Source organism: Nomascus leucogenys, chromosome 20, assembly GCF_006542625.1.
Source record: "Nomascus leucogenys isolate Asia chromosome 20, Asia_NLE_v1, whole genome shotgun sequence".
Lineage (NCBI taxonomy): Eukaryota > Metazoa > Chordata > Mammalia > Primates > Hylobatidae > Nomascus > Nomascus leucogenys.
In genome coordinates this window covers 82,785,364-82,809,391 of record NC_044400.1, presented here as the reverse complement: position 1 = coordinate 82,809,391, position 24,028 = coordinate 82,785,364, and the positions used below count along the sequence as shown (strand labels likewise).

At 55.4% G+C, this 24,028-nt stretch overlaps 1 protein-coding gene across 7 annotated transcripts in view; it reads right to left on the bottom strand.

The window, feature by feature from the left end:
• GAK (cyclin G associated kinase) overlaps window positions 1-24,028 on the bottom strand; it is a 79,719-nt gene that overhangs the window by 45,182 nt on the left and 10,509 nt on the right. For 3 of the 7 annotated variants that reach the window (XM_030801320.1, XM_030801321.1, XM_030801323.1), the window contains exons 2-8: window positions 19,050-19,111; window positions 18,186-18,245; window positions 17,147-17,261; window positions 10,513-10,655; window positions 4,242-4,367; window positions 2,737-2,826; window positions 455-590 (exon numbers count right to left, since the gene is read on the bottom strand). In XM_030801320.1, the coding sequence (XP_030657180.1) occupies window positions 455-590; window positions 2,737-2,826; window positions 4,242-4,367; window positions 10,513-10,655; window positions 17,147-17,261; window positions 18,186-18,245; window positions 19,050-19,111 (732 nt within the window). Of the gene's footprint in view, window positions 1-454; window positions 591-2,736; window positions 2,827-4,241; window positions 4,368-10,460; window positions 10,479-10,512; window positions 10,656-17,146; window positions 17,317-17,505; window positions 17,942-18,185; window positions 18,246-19,049; window positions 19,112-24,028 lie in introns of those variants that run through there. The other 4 variants (XM_030801324.1, XM_030801322.1, XM_030801325.1 and 1 more) reach the window with 4 other exon arrangements.

Below are 24,028 nucleotides of genomic sequence, written 5' to 3'. Positions count from 1 at the left end.
AAACCCCCCCAGGGATGTTGTCAAAACGATGGTGACAGCCGGGCGCGGTGGCTCAAGCCTGTAATCCCAGCACTTTGGGAGGCTGAGGTGGGCGGATCACGAGGTCAGGAGATTGAGACCATCCTGGCTAACACGGTGAAACCCCGTCTCTACTAAAAATACAAAAAAATTAGCCAGGCGTGTTGGCGAGTGCCTGTAGTCCCAGCTACTCGGGAGGCTGAGGCAGGAGAATGGCATGAACCCGGAAGGTGGAGCTTGCAGTGAGCCGAGATCGCGCCACTGCACTCCAGCCTGAGGAACAGAGCAAGACTCAGTCTCAAAAAACAAAACAAAACAAAACAAAAACGATGGTGACGGGCGGGAGTGGGGCCGGGTGAGCAGTGCCCCAAGCTGAGTGGGGTCTGCAGAGCCACGCAGGGTCTGTGCTCCACGCACGCATTCCAGCGGGACTTACGGATGAGGCTGTGGAAGACTGTGTACTGCGTGTCGTGCGGGGGGATCGAGTACTTCCCATTGACTATTCGAAGCTTTGCTCCATCCTCAAAAGGGTGCTGCCGGAAGCATAGCAGGTACAAGATGCAGCCCAGGGCCTGTGGGGAGAGCAGGGGTGACGCCTGGGCCGCGGGGAGAGCAGGGGTGATGCCCGGGCCCACGGGGAACGCAGGGGTGACGTCGGGGCCGTGGGGAGTGCAGGGGTGACTCCTGGGCCTGCGGGAAGTGCAGGGGTGACGCCCGGGCCCACGGGGACAAGGGCGTGAGAGGAGCACCGCAGACATGGTGACTGGCCCCTTCCTTGGGGATCCTGGGGGTATAGCTGGTGGTGACACAAACATCACTTGACTGTGAGGAGCTGGCGGCAGTGCTTCCCACAGCACGGGGAGGCCTGGATGCTCCACCTCTATTCACCACAAAGAACTGTCCAAGTGACAGTGTTAAACGGACTCCAGGCTCTTAAGATTAAAAAGTTCCGTTCAGGCCAGGCACAGTGGCTCACGCCTGTAATCCTAGCACTTTGGGAGGCCGAGGCGGGTGGATGACAAAGTCAGGAGTTCGAGACCAGCCTAGCCAACATGGTGAAATCCGGTCTCTACTAAAAATACAAAAATCAGCTGGGCGTGGTGGCGGGCGCCTATAGTCCCAGCTACTCAAGAGGCTGAGGCAGAGAATTGCTTGAACCCAGGAGGAGGAGGTTACAGTGAGCTGAGATCGTGCCACTGCACTCCAGCCTAGCAACAAAACGAGACTCCGTCTCAAATAAATAAATAAAAAGCTTCCTTTCAAAATTCAGGGGTTCCCACACTCATGCACTGAGGATCTATGAGCTGGTGGGACCAGCACAGACCCTGCTGTGTGCTATGGGAAGGGCAAGGTGCCTGTCCTGTCCTCAGCAACAGCAGAGCCCCACTTTTCAGAACTGACCCCATATGCAGGGTGTAGGGCACGGGGCACGGGGCGGAAGCTGCAGGAAGCAGCCTCCTCAGTCTGCTCAGGATTTTCGCAGAACTGGCCTTGAACAATCAGCGACTTCTCGTCAATCACCCAATATGTGAGCCCAGAGAAGGGACTGGTGATTACTTCGGCGTCAGGATCTTATCCAGCCAACAGTAAGAGCTCACACCGGGACCCCAGGCCGAGCAAGAGCCGGCCAGGAGTGTCCTCGTGTGGGATGTGCAGAGGACCAGTCACTGGGGCGGGCCAAGAACACAGGCAATGACCACGCACACAGCCCCATCCTTCCACACTCCTCAAGGGACACAGGGCCTCAGCCTGCAGCCCACATACTGTCTCAGCCTGCAGCCCACGTGCTGTGGCTGATGGCGCAGCTGACCCGGTCCGTAGGCAAATACACTACGGAGGGCCAACTGCCGCACCTGGTGGCTGAATGACGGGGTAAGGGGACGTCAAAGGAACCACAAGGCAGGACACCCTCCACGCGTGGTCACCCTCGGTCAATGGGGACACAGCCTTGGAGAGATGCAGGGAAGAGGGAGGACGCAGGAGACCACCCCAGCCATCAGGCTCAGCCCTCACTCTGGCCTGGCTCTGAGCAGGGGAGCTGAGCACACCAAGGCTGGGGTGTGGCAGGGATGTTCCTGGGTCAAGGCACTCAGGGCCAGATGCACAACAAACCACGGACGGGGCCGAGGGAAGCCTCAGGCATACCCAGCCACGCAGGCTCTGGGCCAAGCTGCACAGGACGCCCTGATTGCTACTCGATTCATCCCCATTAGAAGCAGTCAAGGTTGTGCAGGGCGCAGTGGCTCAAGCCTGTAATCGCAGCACTTTGGGAGGCTGAGGCAGGTGGACTGCTTGAGCTCAGGAGTTCAAGACCAGCCTGGGCAACATGGTGAGACCACCCCTTCTACCAAAAATACAAAATAATAGCCGGGCTTGGTGGTGTGCACCTGTGGTCCCAGCTACTCGGGAGGCTGAGGTGGGAGGATCCCTTGAGCGAGCCCAGGGGCGGGAGGTTGCAGTGAGCCTGAGCCGAGGTCGCACCACTGCACTCCAGCCTGGATGACAGAGAAAGACCCTGTCTCCAAAAAAAAAAAAAACAACAAAAAAAGTGGTAGCCACAGTGACTCTTAAGGAAAGGAAAAAGAAAAGGGGAGGGGAGGGGAAGAGGGGGCCGAAGAGGCAGGCCGGTTCTGAGTGGCAGGCGCCTGGCTCACGCCACCTTGGGTTGAGTAGGGCGCACGGAGCCAGGCACCACCACCGAGAGGCGCCAGACCTCACCCAGATATCCTGCTTCTCGCCGATCGGGAAGTTGGAATACAAGTCTATGATTTCTGGCGTTCTATACATTGGTGTTGTATTCCTTGTGATCTGAAAAAACACAAATATTTCAAATGAAAAGTTGCATCCCACAAACAGTATTTTTTATGTTGCATCACTTCTGTGCAGCTTCTCAAATGCACAGCAGACTGAGGGGCAGCCTGTCCCGCACGCTATGCCCCGGGATGACCTCAGGCCAGTCGGCCCCATGCACCAGCTCCGCCGCTCATCTTCGGCCTCAGCGCACTCCTTACGATGAGGACTGAGCCATTCACCTCCCTCAGTCTCCTACGGCCTCCCGTGCTTCATGGCACGTCGGCACCCATGTATTGGCCTACTGCACACCAGGTCCGCTTGCTGAGGAGAAGGGTGTCTCACCTGGCACAAGGGCCCCACTCCAGAGTGGCCGCACCCAGAGCAGCTTCTGTGACACCCAGAGCCCCAGGGTATGTGAGGGGCTCTGGGAGGAGGGAGCCGCCCACCAAGTTCACCCACCTGGTTCAAGGTTAACAAGGGAGAGCCTCACAAACATACGGAGGCACTTGTGAGAGGCAGAGGCTGGGGCCGCAGAGCTGTGAGGAGACAGTGAATCTCCACGCACAGCAGACACACAAACCCCAACCTCAGCTGCAGATTCACAGGACAGCAGTGGGCAAGTGGGCTCTGCAGTTATACAGCAGGACAGCGCATGGCCTTGGGCAGGCCACAATTTCTTAAAGGGAATGGGAAAATGAGAGCTTACGGAAAGCAGGATAAGCGCCCTCCACTCATGCTGAAAAGCACAAAGACCTGCTTTCCAGGAATGACCTCCCTGAGGCTGGGACAGTTACAAATGCGAGACACAAGAGCAAGAAGGCCCAAGTGCAGAAAGTGCAAATTAACTCCCACAGCTCCAAGACACAGGTGAGAGCAGGCTACATGCAGGCAGAGACGGCATCTATCTGCCCATCTCTGGGAAAAGGAGCTTGGGAGGAAAGCCAAGGACATGAGGGGCTCAGAGGAAGGAGGGGCTGTGAGAGGGCATGGACGGGGCCACCCTGTGTTTTCAACTCCACTTCCTGTTACCTTCAACTGCTCTAAAAAATAAAGTCTGTTTATTACATTGCTCACGCCTGTAATCCCAGCACTTTGGGAGGCCGAGGCGGGTGGATCACGAATGACATCAAGAGATTGAGACCAGCCTGGCCAACACGGTGAAACCCCGTCCCCACTAAAAATACAAAAATTCAAAAATTAGCTGGGCGTGGTGGTGCATGCCTGTAACCCCAGCTACTCGGGAGGTGGAGGCAGAAGAATCGCTTGAACCCAGGAGGCGGAGGTTGCAGTGAGCCGGGATTGCACCACTGCACTCCAGCCTGGTGACAGAGCGAGACTCAAAGCACCCCAGCGGGAAACAGCACTCAGCACTCAGGGCGCGGAACGTGGGAAGGGCCAGCTTCCCCCAGCACAGGCCCCGCTCAGCTCACCTCTTCCTCCACCAGGGCTCGCCTCTGGGCGCTCCAGCTGTAGTCGGGGTAATGCGAGATGGTCGTGGCACTGCCAAAGTCACACAGCTTAATGGTCCCTTGGTTACTAAGCAACAAGTTCTCAACCTGTAAAATTCCGCAAGATAGCCCCGTGAACTTGGCGTAGGCAGAGATGGGACTTCAGGGAAAACGAACGGGTGTGGGACACAGCCAGGGCCCTTCACAGACAGCACTAGCCCAGGGCCACGGCTACTGGATGCCTGCAGCACCTCACACCTGCGGACACGGCCAGCTCTGCCCCAGCAGCTCAGGGTGCCAGGGCTGCTCCAGGTCTAGGCAGAGGGGCTCTGGCGGGTGGGCCGGCCTGAGAAGCGAGCCCCGAGGGGCTGAGGGATTTCACAGAGGTCAGCAAAGGAGCCTTCCTCAAAGATGTCTTAAATTACTTCTGATCAAATGTAATACGTGTAATTCAGAAAAATAAAAAGCAGAAAATTAAAAACCACCCATAAATCAAAGAAAGATAACCCAGTGAATAATGGGGCACACAGGCCGGGCGCGGTGGCTCACGCCTGTAATCCCAGCACTTTGGGAGGCCATGGCAGGCGTATCACCTGAGGTCAGGAGTTCGACACACGCCTGACCAACATGGTAAAACCTCGTCTCTACTAAAAAATACAAAAATTAGCCGGGCATGGTGGCGGGCACCTGTAATCCCAGCTACTCGGGAGGCTGAGGCAGGAGAATCACTTGAACTTGGGAGGCGGAGGCTGCAGTAAACCGAAATCACGCCGCTGCACTCCGGCCTGGGCGACAGGGCAAAATTCCGACTCAAAAAAAAAAAAAAAAAGTATACAGAGACACGAAGAACCAGAAATGGCCACACAATTGTGAAGCCCACATTACACCTTCTGGTGCAGCTCTGATAACAGGGCATGAGAGCTCGGGCCCAACAGGGAATCGGGTGAGTGCTGCTGAGAAGCCACGGACGCCAGAGGCTGCATGCGCGACAAGGCGGCAACACAGTGACTCAGCCCCACAGTGCTCGCGCCCCACACGACACCCATCTTAATGGCAGAGCCATGGCAAAACAGCTGCCAGCACCAGGCATCCATGTGGAACAAAAGGAGAAAGCCTTGCCCCCAGCTCACACAATCAAGGAAGCCTCAGCCCCAACACTAAGGCAAACCACAGATCTTTCGGAAGATGGCCCAGAGGAGCTCCTTCTGAGACAGGGAAGGAGGGGCTTCTTCAACAAGACAGACAGCACAGACGTGGCGGGACAGCCAGCACGGGCGTCCCTCTGGAGAGGGAGAACAACGCCAGCACACGGCTCCGAGAGGGCAGCACGCCAGCCATAGACGGAAGGTGCTCGGCACGCATGCGGTCAGTGCGGGCTCCCACAGGCAGCGAGAGGAAGGCAGGTCAAGGAAAGGCAGGTACTTTCCCAGAGGAAGCCCAAGTTCTGACGAGCCAGCCTCGTGTCGACTGGAGAAAAATGCAAACTAAGGCCATGGGCGCCCAGGACAGGCTGAGGGAGCAGCACCCGCCATGCCCCGGGCCGGCAAAGTGCAGAGCCGTGGCATCCAAGAGTGCAAGGGGACGCCCAGGGTTAGATGCAGACGCTCTCCAACCACAGTGCCCTGCAGACCCCAGTCCGAGAGAGGACGCCTGCTCCGCGGACCAGCAAGCTGAACAGGCTGTCCACATGGTGCAGACAGGATGGCTCACCATAAACAAGGGAGAGAAACGGACACACATGCCACCCACGGCCGACCAGAGAAACCCAGTGACGCCTAAGGCCACCACTGGCCCCCGAGGAGATGTGGGTCACACACAGGACCGGGGCCTCTGAACCACAGGGCTGAGCAAGAAAATCAGATGCAGAGCATGGGGTGAAGCTCCACTCACAGGACGCCCAGAGGAGAACAGATCAGTGACCCTGGCTCGGAAGCAGAGCACACAGCGGGGAGACGCAGTGGCACGCGGCCACTGAAGGCCCAGGAGTGCCCCCGTCCCCTCGCATGTGCCCATTCCCGTTCTACAGCCAACAGAGACAAAGCTGTGCGCACAGCAGGATGACGCACGGGGCAGGCGAGTGGGGCCGCATGTGCTGCCTGCCCCTCCGCAAACAGCCGTCCAGACTCCTGCAGCGGAGGCCACAGGTGAACACCCGCGGGCTGCAGTGCTGGCCTGGGCTCCCGCCACGTCGCTGTGGAGCAGCAGCAAAGACCAGTGCTGTGAAGTGCAGGCCTGGCTCACAAACACTGATTCTTCACCAATTTCAACCCTTCTGTTTCTGTTCTCCTTAAAATAGACACTCAAGCCCCGCCACACCACCCATCACACTTCAAAAACGCAAACCAGGAGGGTCTCAGTGCCGTGAGAAAATCCACCACTCAGAGACTCCTCAAGAAGAATCACCCAGACAGCAAACAGCACCTTCCAGGGGCAGGACCGGCCCCTCCTGGAGCCCCACAGCCCCTTCTGTCAGAACGGGGCCTCAGCCACACGAGTTTCTGGAAACCAGGGGTCTTGCTCGCAACCTTGAAGAAGCTTCCCTCAAAAGCAACCCTGTGTGCTGGGCAGAATGTACTTTTAGAAAAGGAAAATACAAGGAAAGAAGAAACAGAAGGAAGAGAGGGAGGGAGAAAAGGAAGGAGCACGAGCAAAAGGGCCTGGGACTCAGGAGCAGGCTCCACGGCAGTGCCCACAGGCTTGTGCCATGGGGCATCTGTCCAGTCGGCCACCTTACACCCTGGCATTCTAGGCCCTCTGAGTTCAGGGGACAAACGAAAAAGGCCACATTTACACATTTTCAAAATCTACATGAAGACACCTGTGCTATAAAGTAGGGGTGTACAGCCAAGTAGAGAAAAGGCAGCCCTAACCTGAGAAACACAGAGGGAAGCTGCCTGCCAGAGCCTTGGCCCTGGGTGGGCTGAGGCAGGCTGAGGCAGAATGAGCCTGTGCAGTAAGAACAGCTCAGCCTGGGCACCCACAGCTTGGGCACCCCCACCTAGGGCACACGTGGAGAGCCACGGCCTTGGATCCCCCACCTGGGGCACACGTGGAGAGCCATAGCCTTGGATCCCTCACCCAGGGCACACGTGGAGAGCCACAGCCTTGGATCCCTCACCCAGGGCACACGTGGAGAGCCACAGCCTTGGATCCCCCACCCGGGGCACACGTGGAGAGCCATAGCCTTGGATCCCTCACCCAGGGCACACGTGGAGAGCCACGGCCTTGGATCCCCCACCCGGGGCACACGTGGAGAGCCATAGCCTTGGATCCCTCACCCAGGGCACACGTGGAGAGCCACAGCCTTGGATCCCTCACCCAGGGCACACGTGGAGAGCCACAGCCTTGGATCCCTCACCCAGGGCACACGTGGAGAGCCATAGCCTTGGATCCCTCACCCAGGGCACACGTGGAGAGCCACAGCCTTGGATCCCTCACCCAGGGCACACGTGGAGAGCCACAGCCTTGGATCCCCCACCCGGGGCACACATGGAGAGCTGCGGGGCTCTGGGGCCTCCTAGGACCCACGAGCAGACGCTGGAGAGGAGGTGAGGCCTAGGTGGCTGCATGGGCAGACATGAGCTGATGCACTGGGTGCAGGGCCAGGTAGACACAAGGATATAGCTCCCACCTTAGGTCACACAAGGCCAATTCCAGGTGAACGAAACCTCTGGACACAGGCCAGGTAGATTTCAGCAGCTGGAGGAGCAGCTGGGGTGGGTGCTGGGAGCAGGACCTGAAACACAGCTCTGTGCTCCACGAGAGACGTCACGGGGCTGGGGCCTCACTGGCCCCCTCGTCCCCTCGGCCTGAGCAGTGGTGGGAAGCCAAGGTCAGAGCAGGGCGTCCTCCACAAGTCATGGCCAGAGGCGCCGCTCCCGATTAGGGAGGTCTGAGAGAAGCCACGCTTTGGGAAAACCAGGGAAGGCTGAGAACAGGAGGGCAAGAGACAAGGCTCAGTTCCTCCCACCTCACTGCGGATAATGGTGTCGAAACCACATAAAAAATGTCCTGGCCGGGCGTGGTGGCTCATGCCTGTAATCCCAGCACTGTGGGAGGCCAGGGCAGGAGGATCACTTGAGGTCAGGAGTTCGAGACCAGCCTGGGCAACATGGTGAAACCCTGTCTCTACTAAAATTACAAAAATTAGCCGGGCATGGTGGCATATGCCTGTAATCCCAGCTACCCAGGAGGCTGAGGCAGGAGAATCGCTGGAACCCAGGAGGCAGAGGCTGCAGTGAGCCGAGATCGTGCCACTGCACTCCAGCCTGGGCGACACAGCCAGACTCCGCCTAAAAAAAAAAAAAAAAAAAAAAAACAGAAATGTCCTCACGTCCCCAGAGAAACGGACAAAAGTATCTGGGAGTGATAAGGCTTTAAAACTCTTCGGCAGGCTGGGAGCAGTGGCTCACGCCTGGAATCCCAGCACTTTCAGAGGCTGAGGCGGGTGGATTACTAGAGCTCAGGAGTTCCAGACCAGCTTGGGCAACACAGCAAAACCCCATCTCTACTGAAAATACAAAAACTAGGCAGGCGTGGTGTGCGCCTGTGGTCCCAGCTACTCAGGAGGCTCAGGTGGGAGATCACCTGGGCCAAGTCGGCCAAGGCAGCAGTGAGCCCTGTTAGTGCCGCTGCACTCCAGCCTGGGCTGCAGAGCCAGACTCTGACTCAAAAACAAACAAACAAACAAACAAACAAACAAACAAACCCCAAAAACCTCTTCAGCAAAAGCCTCAGCAAGGAGGATGAGGGCCACCGTGGACAGGCCAGGCACAGGCTTCACAGATACCGGAGAAGCCTCACAAAGTCCTGGATTTTTTAAAAAACACAACAGCAGGAATGAAAACTGGGCCACAAACCAGAAGACGCCGGCAGCACAAGCAACATTTAGCAGATTATGAGAACACACAAGCTGCTCCAATGAACCAAACACACAAGCCAGTGGAAAATCTTTTAAAAAGGCAAGAAACAAAAGGAAGTTTACTGAAGAGCAAGACCCAAATGACTATAACAAACATTCAACTTCATTAATATCAGGAAAAGGCAAAATCACAACCCATCAGACTATACTCCCCCTCAGGCCAGCCAAAATAAACACAGGCAGCTCAGGGCATGGACAGCCCACGGGGTGGGAGTGTCCTCTGTGGGGCTGTGGGAAGCAGCCACGTCACATGGAAACCGTGCAGTGCCAGCAGCAGCATGGAGCATGGGCCCAGCCCCGGCCCAGAAGCACCTGTGTGGCGGTGTGGTAGGCAGGGATGGAGCGCGGGCCCAGCCCCGGTCTAGAAGCACCTGTGTAGTGGTGTGGTGGGCAGGGTGGCCCTTTTACATGCAGCCAGTGGCTCATGCCCACATCACGCCAACCCCGGGATGCCACGCCTCGGAGAAACCCGTGGTGACAGGAGAGATGGGCAGGGGAGTCTGCCCGTGAATGGAATGGGAGGTGCAGTGAGGGGACAGTCAGAAAGTGCAGGGAGCTCCCCTCAAGCTGAGCAGGTAAGGGGTCCAGGCCCCAACCCCAGTGCCTGAGACAGGGCCAGGCAGAGGAGTGCCAGGCTTCCTCCCGGCTCCAAGACGCCGAACCAGGGAGACACTGTGGGATCCAGGACTGCCCAGGGGCCGAGGAAGGGGCACGGGGTGATCAGGAGTTGGAGGCCTGGGCCAACACCACTGGGGGGCTGAGGAAGGAGCGTGGGGTGAGCAGGAATGGGGGCCTGAACTGACACCACCAGGGGACTGAGGAAGGAGCGTGGGGTGAGCAGAAATGGGGTCCTGAACTGACACCACCAGGGGACTGAGGAAGTGTGGGGTGAGCAGGAATGGGGGCCTGAACTGACACCACTGGTGGGCACCCTCGTCCGCAGCTCCCCACGGAAACTGGAGTGAGCAAGCATCCAGCATGGGCACCTGGAATTCCAGACGGAAGCTCCAGGCTGTGAGCACCCCCCACTGGGAGTGAAGGCCCCCAGCAGGGAGACGGGGCCATCCTGAGATCTCTATCAGCAAAGGCCTGTGAGACAGACGCTAATTTTCTTCAGGGCTGGAAAGGCAACGTTTCTGGAAGATCCGCTTCCACTGTTGAGAGGCTCACACACATCTTCTAGGTGAGATGGTGCAGCCTCACCTGCTCTCACCCCTGCATCCTAACCGAGCGGGGCCCCCCCACAGAGGCTGTGAGCCGCGTGTGGAGGGAGCCACTACCTTGAGGTCCCTGTGGATGATGGGTAGCTCCTAACCGAGCGGGACCCGCTACCTTGAGGTCCCTGTGGATGATGGGCGGCTTCTGCCGGTGCATGTGCTGCACGGCGCGGCACGTCTGGTAGAAGATCTTCAGAACCGTGTCACACGACAGGGGACCTCGAGATTCCATTTTCTTCAAAAATTCCACCAGCTGCCCTAAAAGAGAATGAAACTTACATGGAGGCAGGAGAACAGGGTCTGGAGACAGGGAACCTAAGGCTGTTTCACGCGGACTTCCCAGAACTAAATGGAAAGGAAAACCCTAACTTTCCACACCTAAGTAACAAAATGACCAGAGGCGACTCCCTTTGACCTTTTCTCCTGGCGGATGGGAAACTGCCTGACTGCAGATTTCGTCTTCGTTTGCAACTCTGTAACTTCACCCTGGCTTCCGATTGCTTTTTGTAACCAATCAGATGTTTGCACAGTAGTGTGACCTTCTGGCTGGCTGCCTTCTGCAACCATTAGGCTGATGGCAGGCTACCACTTCGTTTACATGAGGTGAGCACGAAGTGGCCAGTGGGAAACTCTAGCGGGTATTTGGACCCGAGAAGATTCTGCATCCAGGCCCCTGAGCCGCTGCTCGGGCCACCCCCACACTGTGGAGTGTACTTTCGTTTTCAATAAATTCCCGCTTTTCGTTCTTTTGTTGCTTCATTCTTTCTCTGTTTCGCTGGGTGTTTTGTCCAGTTTGTTCAAAACGCCAAGAACCTGGACAACTTGCAGTCACCACCCTCTACTGTTAACTACATCACCGTGGAGCTATCAGTGCTCTGCCCTCCCTGGCCCCAGGCCACGCTACAGACTCTGCCACGCCACGCCACGCCACGCTAGGGACTCCGCCACGCCGGGCCACACTGTGGACTCTGCCACATCCCAGGCCACGCCACAGACTCTGCCACACTGGGCCACGCTTCAGACTCTGCCACGCCCCAGGCCATGCTATGGACTCCGCCAAACCCCAGGCCACGTTACGGACTCCACCACACTGGGCCACGCTGCCTTTTCCAGCCACAGTCCCAGTCAAGCCCACCCTGAGTGCCGCTCCCGTCTTTCCTTCCTTCAGCTGCTGCAGAAAGGGCTGCAGGTATGAGGATGCCCACCTCAGCCCCGTGTGTGGGACCACCACCCAGTGGCAGGGGTGGGCCTGGAGCAGCCCCGCAGTCAAGTCACACACAGAGCAGAGGCCAGGGGGGCAAGATGCCCAAGCACCACCGAAGCAACAACCACATCAGCGTCCCAGCAGCTGAGCTGGCGAGCCGTTAACGTGAGAACCACATCTGTGTCCTGGCAACCAAGCCAGGCGTGTCATTAACATGGATACAAAGAGAAATGACTACAAATACACAAGTGCTCAAACCTCTAAGTGAACACTCAGTGTCCTCAGATGACAAATGATCATCTCACATTCATACAGTCTCAGTGCCTGCACGTGGCCCACACCCCAGGGAGCCCGTCCTGCCGTGGCTGGCACCTTCCAGGCACCCTAGCCCTGGCCCAACCCGGAAACCAGGGATGTGGGGCCGGAGCAGCACACAGGGCTGAGGACCTGCTGGGGACCAGAGCATTCACACTGCCAGTCACCCCAGCACCCCTATGCAGCCCCCACAGACGTGCAGACCCAACCCATCCTGCTCCTACCCTGATCTTACCCTGGGTCTTGCCCATTTCAGTTGGCCACAGTCCACGTGTGGCATCATCCCTGGGGCCTCTGCATCTTGTGCCCCATCTTTTCAGCCCTGTGCTCCTGCCTCTGCTCTCTACAGAGCAGACACCGTCACCCTCTGCTCATCCCACTCCACACCCCTGAAGGCCACCACCCCTGCAGCCCCAGAGCCAAGGCCAGCACCACCACCCACGCAGCCCACACCCAGGGTCTCCCCCACGCTGCCAGAGCTCGTGCCCCCAGCCACACCGGCCTCCCTTCCTCCCTGCCTCAGGACCCCTCACACGCTGCTTCTGCGGCCAGGATGCCTCCCAGACCGCCCCTTCCGCTCACTTCCCCAGGAACCAACTCTGCCCAAGCCACCTAAACGTGCACCCTTCTCCTGGGACTCATTCACTCCCTGGCTCTTTGAGCCACCCAACCATCCGGCATAGGCATGGATCAGCTGTGTCTGGCGAGTCACTGAGTCCCTGGTGCCTGCACACAGCAGAGCGTGTAGCTGACTCAATTCCACTGACAGCGAAGGCATGGTGTGAGAGCCGGTCGGGACCTGCCACAGCTCAGACCCCCAGCACAGCCCAGCAATGCCCCCACCTGCACCCAGCTGAGGGGCCCTCCCACTCCCCCAGCTCTGCCGGTGAAAGCCCTCACAGCCCCCACCACAGCTCCCTCGAAAGTTTTGTGCCGACCCTCGGAGAAACGGGGGCTCTCAGGAAAAATGAGGGGCACCCACAGGAGGAACGGGGTGCTCAGAAGGAGAGGAACAGACCTGGGAGAGGCTGAGGCCAGGCCCGGGGAGTCAGAGCGGGGGTGACCTGCCCTCTACGCTGGCTCCAGCATCATGGATGGGCGAGTCCGTTTCAGTGGTAACTGGCCTCCCTGTTCAGTGCCTCATTCTCAGTGAGAATAAATGGGGTTTTTAAAAGTAAAAATTCTGTATGTGGCTAAGTGGGGAACGGGTATGTGGCTCTTCCCTCAGAGGGCACTGGAGGGGTTGCCTCACGGGAGGGGCCAGTTACCTCCCCGGAGCCCGACCTCCAGGCCTCCTCCAGTGAGCCCTGAACCTGCAGCTGCACGGGGGAGCCCACGTCTCTCCCGCTTCTCAGAGATGCCGTGGCTCTCCCCTGGCACAGCTGTGCCATCCACAGAGCCCTGCGGCTCAGCTCTCAGCTGCACATGCTGCTCCAGACAGGCAGTCCCCAGGAGTGAGCTGGTGCGCATGCGTTAGTTTGCCTCATGTATTTATGACTTGAGGGGCTGGGCCCGGCCCCTCCTTCGCACGCCACCCCACGCAGGGGCAGCGATGAGCCGCTGGCTCCGGCCCTATCCCCGCCACTCCCTTATGCACACTCTCCTGGGGACGCACTGGACGCCGAGGAGCTTCAGTTCTCACACCTGTCCTGGTCACGCCTTCCAAAGCCGGGATGTCTAGAGCCAAGATTTACCCCTTGCAAAGGCTTTCTGATCTCCGAAATGACGAGCAAGGGAGATAATCAGCAAAACATCCATCACTAGACCAACAGGAAGCCCGTCTGGACTTTGTCGAAGTTGCCCCAAGTGTGCTGGGCAGAGGGTGGGGCGAGGCTCACACAGCAGGCAGGCTGCAGCTCCACAAGGAAGCCCGCAGGCCTCAAACAGAAGACGCAGGAAAACCAAGCAGCCTTCTGGGTGGAACGAAGGGACTGCACTGCGCGGAAAGAGGCCAGAGCAGGTGCTCTCGCCAGCGATCCCAGCGCCTCAGGAGGCCTTGGTGGGAGGATCACTTGAGCCCAGGAGTTCAAGACCAGCCTGGGCAACACAGCAAGACACCATCTCTACAAAAATACAAAAAATACAAAACTTAGCCAGGCACAGGGGCCAACATCTGTAATCCCAGAGCTACAGGTGTTGCTTGAGCTCATGCATTCGAGACCAGCCTGGCAACATGGTGAGACTCTGTCTCTAAGAAAAATGTACTCTTTAAAATTAGCTGGGCATGGTGGTGCACGCCTGAAGTCCCAGCTACTCCAGAGGCTAAGGCGGGAGGACTGCCTGAGCCCAGGAGTTTGAAGCTACAGTGAGCTATGAACCACTGCACTCCAGCTTGGGCAACAGAGCAAGACCCTGTCTCCAAAAAAATATGCCTGATACGGTAAATTTTTTTAAAAGGAAAAGTATATAAAGTAAAATTCCATTATTATAAGCACCCATAAAACTCTGGGTTGTTGTTGGTTTTTTTTTTTTTTGAGACAGAGTCTCGGCTCACTGCAACCTCCGCCTCCCGGGTTCAGGCAACTCTCCTGCCTTAGCTTCCCGAGTAGCTGGGATTACAGGCCCCCACTACCATGCCTGGCTCATTTTTGTATTTTTACAATACAAAAGAGATGGGGTTTAGCCATGTTGGCCAGGCTAGTCTCAAACTCCTGACCTCAAGTGATCCACCCGCCTCGGCCTCCCAAAGTGCTGGGATTACAGGCGTGAGCCACCGCATCTGGCCTAACTCTGTGTTATTTGTATTTTGTCAATCAGGATGTGTTCTTTTATAATGAAAACTGACAAGTAACACCACGAGCGGGAGGCCCCACAGCGTGACGCGTGCTCCTGACGAATTTGCATCCCACTGGTTTCAGCACCTCCCAGCTCTGTGGGAGGCCCTAGAAGCACAGCCCAGGAGCTGGTGTCAGAGTCCAGGGACATCCAGAGAAAAACGTGCCATGAACAACAGAGAGACTGACTGACAGACACTTCAACCGACCACACACAGGAGCCTTGACGAGGCCCTGGTACATGCATGGGAAGGGCTGGGAGCAACGTGTCAGGGATGGGAGAGACAGCCCAGCATGGACTGCAAGGACGCACGGGAGGGGCCGGGAGCGACGTGTCAGGGATGGGAAGGTTCCAGCACGGACCACACAGCACAGCCTCACCAAATCGCGAGGATCTTCTCAGGGGCACAAACACCAGTGGCCGTCAAGGAATTTCTCTCAGGCTGTATAGGGTTATGAGACTTTCTGGCCTTGATGTCTGCAACTTATTTTTAAATGGTTAGAATGGAGAGAGGGAAAGCCGCTGTGGGACACGCTCAACTCTGGGGAACTCCATGAGCAGGAAGTGGGCAGTGGACACCCCTTGTGCTGCCTTCAAGTTTCCCGCAGGTTTGACGTTTCAGAACACAATGCTGAGAAACACGAGCGGCACATCCCCACGGTGTCAGCTGAAGAACTGGGGCTACCTGGCAGCATCTTCTCAGCTCACAGGTGGCTCTGACCACCCCCCACCCCCGAGACTTCTCGGCCACGTCGAGCACCCATCCGCCACCCACGTCAGGACAACCCTGGCAACAGGCACTAGAGGGCCGCAGAGGGGCCTGGGCCAGCTGCCAGGTGTGGCATCAAGGAAGGGCCAGGTGGGGCCCCCAGGCAGAGGAGCACGGGCAGAGCCAGGGGCCCGCAGGCAGTCAGGTCTCACCCAGCTCCTCCCAGGCACAGCTGCGGAGAGGAGACACTGCCTGACAGGGCACTGACAGGTGCAGCCGCTACATCCAAGCAGCTTACACCCCACAGTCCACCTTCCCTCACTCAGCACAGGGCTCCCCCAACTCAGCACAGGGACACCTACCCTCAGCAGTACAGAGGCCCCACTAAGTGCAGTCCTCCCTCCATTAAGCTCAGGGCCCCCCTAACTAAATGCAGGCCCCCCACAAAGCACAGGATGCCCCCACCCCACTAAGCACAGTGCCCCCTCCACTAAGCACAGGGCCCCTTCCACGACGCTCAGGGCCCTGCTCAGTGCAGGGGTCCCCCCTCAGCTCAGAACCCCCTTGCTCACCCTCCATTTCTGGACACACACCCCCCCCACCGCCGCCCTCTCTGCTAACCTGCTGCCCCACCCCTACCTGTCCCCTCAGGCCTGCGCCAGCCAGCCTGCGGGAACAGCTCCTCCTGGCTGCTGATCAGGGGCTGGCTTGTGGACGACAGCTCTCACGCGGCTACAGGTGCCTTCCCCACAAGCTTCCTTCTGTAGGGCTCCCTGCCTCAGTCTCCCCTGCTGCTCCCAGCCTCTCCTCTCCCCTCTCTCCCTGCCTGGGGGACAGACGCAGGGGAGCCACCAGTGTTACCACCCCCTCGCCAGCCAGGTCGCAGCTCTGAGGCCTCCCCGAGTGCTCGACTTCCCCTCGCCACCTGGCACAGGAGCTCTGGAGGGCATTGGCAGGAGGCAGGGCTGGGGGTGGAGCCGCCCTCCAAGGCACAGGTCTTGTTTCCCCATTGCAGACACAGCCTGAGGCTCAGCAGGGTCAGGCCAGGTCTCCGGCCAGTCAGCGTGGGCTCCAGTGACACCAACACGACATCCCCCGCAGTCACTCACACAGACCACTCCACCCCTAGAACTCTCCGAAAGCACCACCCAACCCACCGGCCTCTCTTCCTGTCCAACGGACCACGGAGTCGTTGTGCCGTCTTCCTGGGCTCAACCCTGATGAGGTTGGGCACCCACGGAGGCACCTGGAGTTGTCCACCGTTGCGGCCTCCCCTCTCCTCGCCGGGACCCCAGAGCCCCTGACAAGGACGGACAGCAGCACTCCTCCACCCTGCTCAACACCGCTCACGGAAGGCCACCACGCTCCGCCCCGCTGGGACCCCAGAGCCCTGAGAAGGACAGACGCTCCTCCACCCTGCTCAACAGACCGCTCACAGAAGGCCACCATGCTCCGCCCCGTGCTGCCACTGGAGACAGGCAGGATGGGAGCCCGGCTCTCTGGCTGCCCGCAGCTCTGCAAGGAGACAACGCAGGCGGCCCACTCAGACGGTGGGAAACTCACTGGGCGTCAGCGTGGGCCTCTCACAGAATTACTGTCAGACAGCTGCCCGCGCTTCCCGCTAAGACCAACATAGCTTGAGAGAAGATGCTGGGCATGCTTCACAGCCATGCAGCTGGGTTAGGAGGCATCAAGCCGGCCTCTGCTGGGTTAGATGGCACCAAGCCGGCCTTCACAGGACGTTACCTTTACAGAGCTCTGTGAGCAAGAGGAACTCAGCCTGCCCCGTGTCCGACTCCTCTTTTCCTATAGATGCTGCAGAACAAAACTGGACAATGTTCGGGTGGCCGGAAAGCTTTTTCTGCAGTTGTCTTGTTAAAGGAGAACGTACATAACCATGTCCACAGTTCTGTGCACTTAAAAATAAATGTATACAATATTCACACACTGAAGTCAGAATACTTGGATCGAACCCCCTTACAATTTTAGACATCAGAGGGGAAGATGAGGGAGAGAGCAGTGGAAGACCAAGAGAAAGGCAGACGGAGGCAGGTGGAGCCGCAGGAGAGGGCAGGGACAAAGGCAGGCGTGCCGGCCACACACACCTGAGCACAGCGACACCGAAGTCCGTCCCGCGCCCGGCAAGAGGAGGCAGGGCCCTCAGGGGGCTGTGCGCAGGGAGGCTGTGGAGTGGCCGTGTCCACCTGAACCCACACTCAGGCAGCCAGCGGGCTCTCCGAGTGAACAGAGCTAGGACAGGAAAGAGAGGCAGAGTCTGAGGGCAGCCAGGGCTGAAGACTCCAGGCTCAGGTGGGGCACGTGGCAGTGGACAGCGAGTGCAGCCCCCAGATCTTCCATCAGCACCGGGAGATGCCCCGCCCAGTCATGCTTGAACAGCCTGAGAAGGGACGAGAGGGGCGGCTGAGGAGAAGCCACATCGGGGCCTGTGGGAGCCAGGTCTCCGGAGGAGCTGAGGGGGCCGGGCTGGGCAAGGGCCCCCTGTGGTAACCAGCCCGTCCACTGGGCACGGAGACCTCTTGGGCAGGAACAACTCCATTCCCAACACTTCTGAATCTTTTACTACTACCCTGGCAGTGAAAACACAGAAAAAACTGCTTCTTACTAGAAGTCGCCTACAGCTAAGTTTGGTAAAGCAAAAAGCCGATTTTAACACATGAAAGACAATGTCACAGAGTAGCCTCTTGGCCACTGGCGGTCACAGCTTGATGCAGGCCTGTGCCTGCCAAAGCCACCGTGCTGGCTCCTGGTTCCAGGAAAAGGATACCATGAAACAAACTTCTTGAATGATGGCTCTGTTCTTTTCCTCTTCATTGGATAATAGCCTCTGTATCAGGAAACAGCACACACAAAAGATGAAAGTAAGTTGACCTTCCTACTCCACCCGACGCGTCATCTCAGACATAAGCACGCAAGAGAACAATGCAATGCGTCTAATACAGCTCCCCCCATTCCGTGTGTTTCCACCTTTGACCCCTGTAAAAACGTGCTGGGGGTTCAAGACCCTCAAAAGATCTTTGTGATCCAAGGACACAAGAAAAGGCAAAAACAGGAGCCTTTCCTCCAAACAGGCCAGAGTGAAATGAGACAGACAAGAAGGAAGAGCAGAGACGCTCTGCAGACATGGGGGCGTGCAGACCACAACAGGCCCACTCGTGCCCACTCTCAAAGGCGGGGCCGCCCTGGTGCCCAGCGTGGTGACAGCAAATGGGGCCTTCTTACGTCTCAGGACAAAACTGCACAGTACAGACCCTCCCACAGTGACCCCTATTTACAGACATGCTAGCAACACATATTTTTTACAAGCAGCTTTTAAACTCCTTGTATTCATAGAGCCCTTATTTTGGCACATGGAGGCCAAGAGGCCGTGACCCCACCGTGAGGTCACCCCCCAGCACAGCCCCCGCCGCAGAGCAGGCAGGTCCACAGTAGTGTGAAGCCCAAAGCTGGGGACCCAGGCTCCTGCAGTGCCCAAGGCCATTGAGCTTCAGCAGAAGCAAAAAGCACAAGTATGTCCAGGCTGTAAAAGGAAACAAAGTAAGTAACAGGGATGCATCCCTGAAAACACTGTCACCAGAGAGTCCCTTTACATACATCAGAAATCCAGAGAAGGCGTTAAATGGTTCGTTACCTTTAATGCATACTCTCTGCCACTCCCCATATCTTGAGCTTCATACACAAATGCAAACCCTCCTGAAAATTAAAAAGACTTGTCAGTTCAATGCTATGATTTTATTTAACATATCAGGCTTTAAAAATACCTTCACTAAGTAAAATACAAATTGGTTTGTGGCTGTGGCCAGCAGTTTTCTACAAAACATAATGGCCCCAGCATACACTCCCCCCACAAACACGGCCCCAGTATACCTGCCCCCACACACACAGCCCCAGCGTGCACGGCCCCTCCGACACACACAGCTCTAGCACACACAGCCCCGCACACATAGCCCCAGCGTACACGGCCCCCCCCACACACAGCCCCGGCGTGCACGGCCCCCCACACACAGCCCCAGCATACAGGGCCCCACACACACACAGCCCCAGCATGCACAGCCCCACACACACACAGCCCCAGCATGCACAGCCCCACACACACACAGCCCCAGGGTGCACGGCCCCCCACCCATAGCCCCAGCGTACATGGCCCCACACACACACACAGCCCCAGCGTACACGGCCCCCAACACACACAGCTCCAGCGTACACAGCCCTCCGCACTCAGCCCCACATGCACGGCCCCCCACACACAGCCCCAGCGTACATGGCCCCACACACACACACAGCCCCAGCGTACATGGCCCCCCGCACTCAGCCCCAGCGTGCACAGCCCCCTGCACTCAGCCCCAGCGTGCGCGGCCCCAGCGCATACACCACTGCCCTTCACTTGCTCTACTCCAGAGACAGACAGGAATAACCTAAGAACAGAGGTCAACAGAAGGAAAAACAAAACCACAAGCAGTTCTCCAAAGACCAACGAGACTGATAAATTCTAGACAGACCGATCCAGAGAGACAGGACAGATCACCAATACCCAGAACAAGAGAGGAGACCTCCTTCCCCAACGCCCAAAAGAGGAAAAGACATAAAAGAGAATACACACCAACATCACTCACGAATGTGGACCCAAGAATTCCTCATAAAACAGCAAACCAAGCCCAACAAGACATCAGGAGCAGAGTTGGTTTAACATCTGAAAATCAATTTAATTCTATTGTTTTGGGGTCTAATTTGCTTAGTTTTCTTTTAGCTTTCTGCAGTGGAAAAACTACATCATGAAATTTAAAACTCTCAGCAAACTAGGAACAGAAAGAAACCTCCCCAGCCTGATAGATGGCATCTGTGAGAGACCAACAGGAACACTGCATTTCGTGGTGCAAAGTCGAATCCTCCCCTGAGATCAGGAAGGAGGCAGGGATCCTTGTTCTCACCACTGATGGGCGACACTGTGAGGAAGTTCTCGCCCGTGCCATCAGTCAAGAAAAAGAAATAAAAGGCATCCAGATGAAAAAAGGAGTAAAAATATTTTTATCTGCAGGTGACATGATTATCTATGTAGAAAATCTGGTGAAATTTACAAAAGAAAAGCTACCATAACTAATAAACGCATTCAGGACGGTTGCTGGATACAAGAGCAACATACAAAAACCAACTGTGCTTCCACATGCCCAAGGTTAGGCAGAGATTTTTTAGATATAAGCACAAAAGCAGGACCCACAAAAGAAAAACAATGATAAATGGACTTCAGGAATTTCTGCTTTTTGAAAACTGGTCAGAGGATGAAAAGATAAATCACTACTAGGTTTTGCAAATCATATACCTAATAAAGGACTTCTATCGAGAAAATATTTTTAAAATCCAAGTAACAACGATTTTTTTTTTCTTCTGAGACAGGGTCCTACTCTGTCACCAGGATGGAGTACAGTGGCTCTATTGCAACCCACTGCCTCGACCTCTGGGCTCAAGTGACCCTCCCACCGCAGCTTCCCAAGAAGCTGGGACTACAGGCATGCGTCCCCACACCCGGCTAATTTTTTCATTTTTTTGTAGAGACGAGGTTTCACCGAGTTGCCCAGGCGGGTCTTAAATTCCGGGGATGAAGCCTCCTGAAGTGCTGGGACTACAGGTGTGAGCCGTCACGTCCAGAAAACAGCAAAATTTTTAATGTGTAAAAGATATGAATAGACACATCACCAAAGATATACTTGTGACAAGTACACAACGTGTCCCACCACTGCCCATGAGAGAAACACAAACTTAAACCGCTAAGATAGGACTCCACACCTACCAGAATACCTAACATTTAAAAGCCGCCCAGACCAAGCGTTGCCGAGGATATGGAGCGACCGGAATGCTTACACACAGTTTTGGAAATGGAAAATGGTACAATCACTCTGGAAAACATTTTGGCGATTTCTTAAAAAGGTTAACAAATCAACAATACAGCCCTGACATTACACTGCTGTGTATTTACCCAAGAAAAATGAAGGCACATGTGCGTACAAAGACTTGTACACAGCAGCTTCATGTACAATAGCCTAAAAATGGAAAGAACCCAAATGCCCATCAACAGGTGAATGAACGAATTACCCACACCTGTAACACTACCTAGCAATAAAAAGGAGGAAACTGCTGTTACACGCGACAACATGAATAACACATGAAAAGGCAGTATGCCGAGTAACAGAAGCCAGGCCAAGAAAAGAGAGTACATACATACACACAGTTTGTGTACAGAAAACTCTAGAAAATGCAAACGAATCAACAGAAGGCCAATGCCAGGCCAGAAAAAGAGTACATACATACACACAGTTTGTGTACAGAAAACTCTAGAAAATGCAAACGAATCTACAGTAACAGAAGGCCAATGCCAGGCCAGAAAAAGAGTACACACATACACACAGTTTGTGTACAGAAAACTCTAGAAAATGCAAATGAATCTACAGTAACAGAAGGCCAATCAGTGGTTTCCTGGGATGGGGACAGGAAAGCAGGACGAAGGGTTACCGCGGGGAGGAGGGAGACCGTGGCGCCGACGCACATGCTTGCTGCCTTGATTAGTGTGGCAGATACAGTGTGTGACACACACATACATACATGACACGTGCCGAAACATTTAAAACATGCAGCCTGTATATCTCATTTTTATCTCAACACAACTGTTGAAATAAATAATAAATAAATCTGTGAGGAAAAACACAGATGAAAGGAAGTAAATGGAAATCCATGAAATAGAAAATAGAAAATAGATGGCTCCACTGCTAAATTACATCAAACACTTAAGGAGAAAACCACAACAAGCTTATAAAGTCTTTCACTAGACAGAGGAGAAGAGTTCCCAGCCCATTTCTTGAGGTTAGCATAACACTAACCAAAGAAGGGTATAAAGACCAAATTAAGGAAAGAGATCACTCATTACCATAGACACAAAAAATCCTCAAGAAAATACTGGCAAATTGATTCTAGCGAAACATAGTAAGGATACTACGTCATGACCAGGTGGTATTCATCCCAGGAATGCAAGGTTGGTGTAACATTAACAAAATCAATCACTGTAGTAAACAACATTAGCAGAATAGGGAATACTGGATCACCAACAAAATTTAGAAATGACAACTACAAAAAACTGACATCTAATATAAGACTTAATCGTGTTTTCTTGCTAAGATCAGGAACAAGGCAAGATGTCTGCTCTCAGCACTGTTAGCCAACATTTTACTGCAGATCCTAGTTAATGCAAGAAAGCTAGGAAAATTAATAACAGGCATAAAGATCAAAAAGGAAACACTAACAAAAGACACAAAACTTCAGTTAGCAAGGAAGAATAAGCTCAAGAGATCCACTGTACCATATGGTGACTATACAGTTAGTAACGACAGATTACATTCTGAAAAATGCCCCAAAACTGACAACTATGAGGCAGTACATGTGTTAACTAGCTAGATGTGGTCATTCCACGATGCATATATACTTCAAAACATCATAGTGTACATGACAAAGACATCAATTTTATCTGTCAATTAAAAAATATATTAAACATGAAAAAAAGGAGGAACTAAAACTCCTCTCATTTTCAGATGCCATGACTGGAAAGACAGAAGGCTCGAAAGGCCTCAGCGCCACATGGCCTTAGCAGGACCACAGGTCTTCTGGGTGCCTACCCAGCCTCCTCCCCTCCAGCCGCACCCCCCGCTTGGTTCCAAGCCACAACATTGACACAACTGCGCTTCCTCAAATGCAGGAGGCCCATTCCTGCCCAGGGCCTTCCCACATACCACAGGCCTGGAAGGGGCCCCCTGACCCTGGGCACCTCCTGGCTTGCTCCCTTGCGTCCCTCAGGAGCTGCTCCTCACTGCTTCTGCAATGCCTTCCCTAATGCACCTGCCCATCCCAGCCACTCTTTATGAACTTGTTCCTTCTTCCTGACACTTTCTGATATCTAACATTATATCACACACTTACTCGGATACCTGTTTACCATCTGTCTCAGCTAGACTATAAACACCATGAAGCAGAAGTTTCCTCCACATTGTTTCTACATCCAGCAACTAAGTGGTGCCTACTAAAAGTGTATACTAAGGGCTGGGCACGGTGGCTCACGCCTGTAATCCCAATGCTTGGGGAGGCTGAGGCAGGAGGATCACTTGAACCCAGGAGTTTGAGGCTGCAGTGAGCTATGACGAAGCCACTGTGCTCCAACCTGGATGACAGAGCAAGATCTTGTCTTAAAAAACAAAAGCAGGCCAGGTGCAGTGGCTCAGGCCTGTAATCTCAGCACTTTGGGAGGCTGAGGCAGGCGGATCACAATGTCAGGAGATCGAGACCATCCTGGCTAACACGGTGAAACCCTGTCTCTACTAAAAATACAAAAAAACAGCCCGGCATGGTGGCGGATGCTTGTAGTCCCAGCTACTCGGGAGGCTGAGGCAGGAGAATCGCTTGAACCCGGGAGGCGGAGGTTGCGGTGAGCCGAGATCGCGCCACTGCATTCCAGCCTGGGTGACAGAGCAAGACTCCATCTCAAAAAAAAAAAAAAAACCAAAAACCAACAACAAAAAAACACAGCGTCACTGATGTTACTTTTAACATCTTTAAGGCAGTATCATACACAGT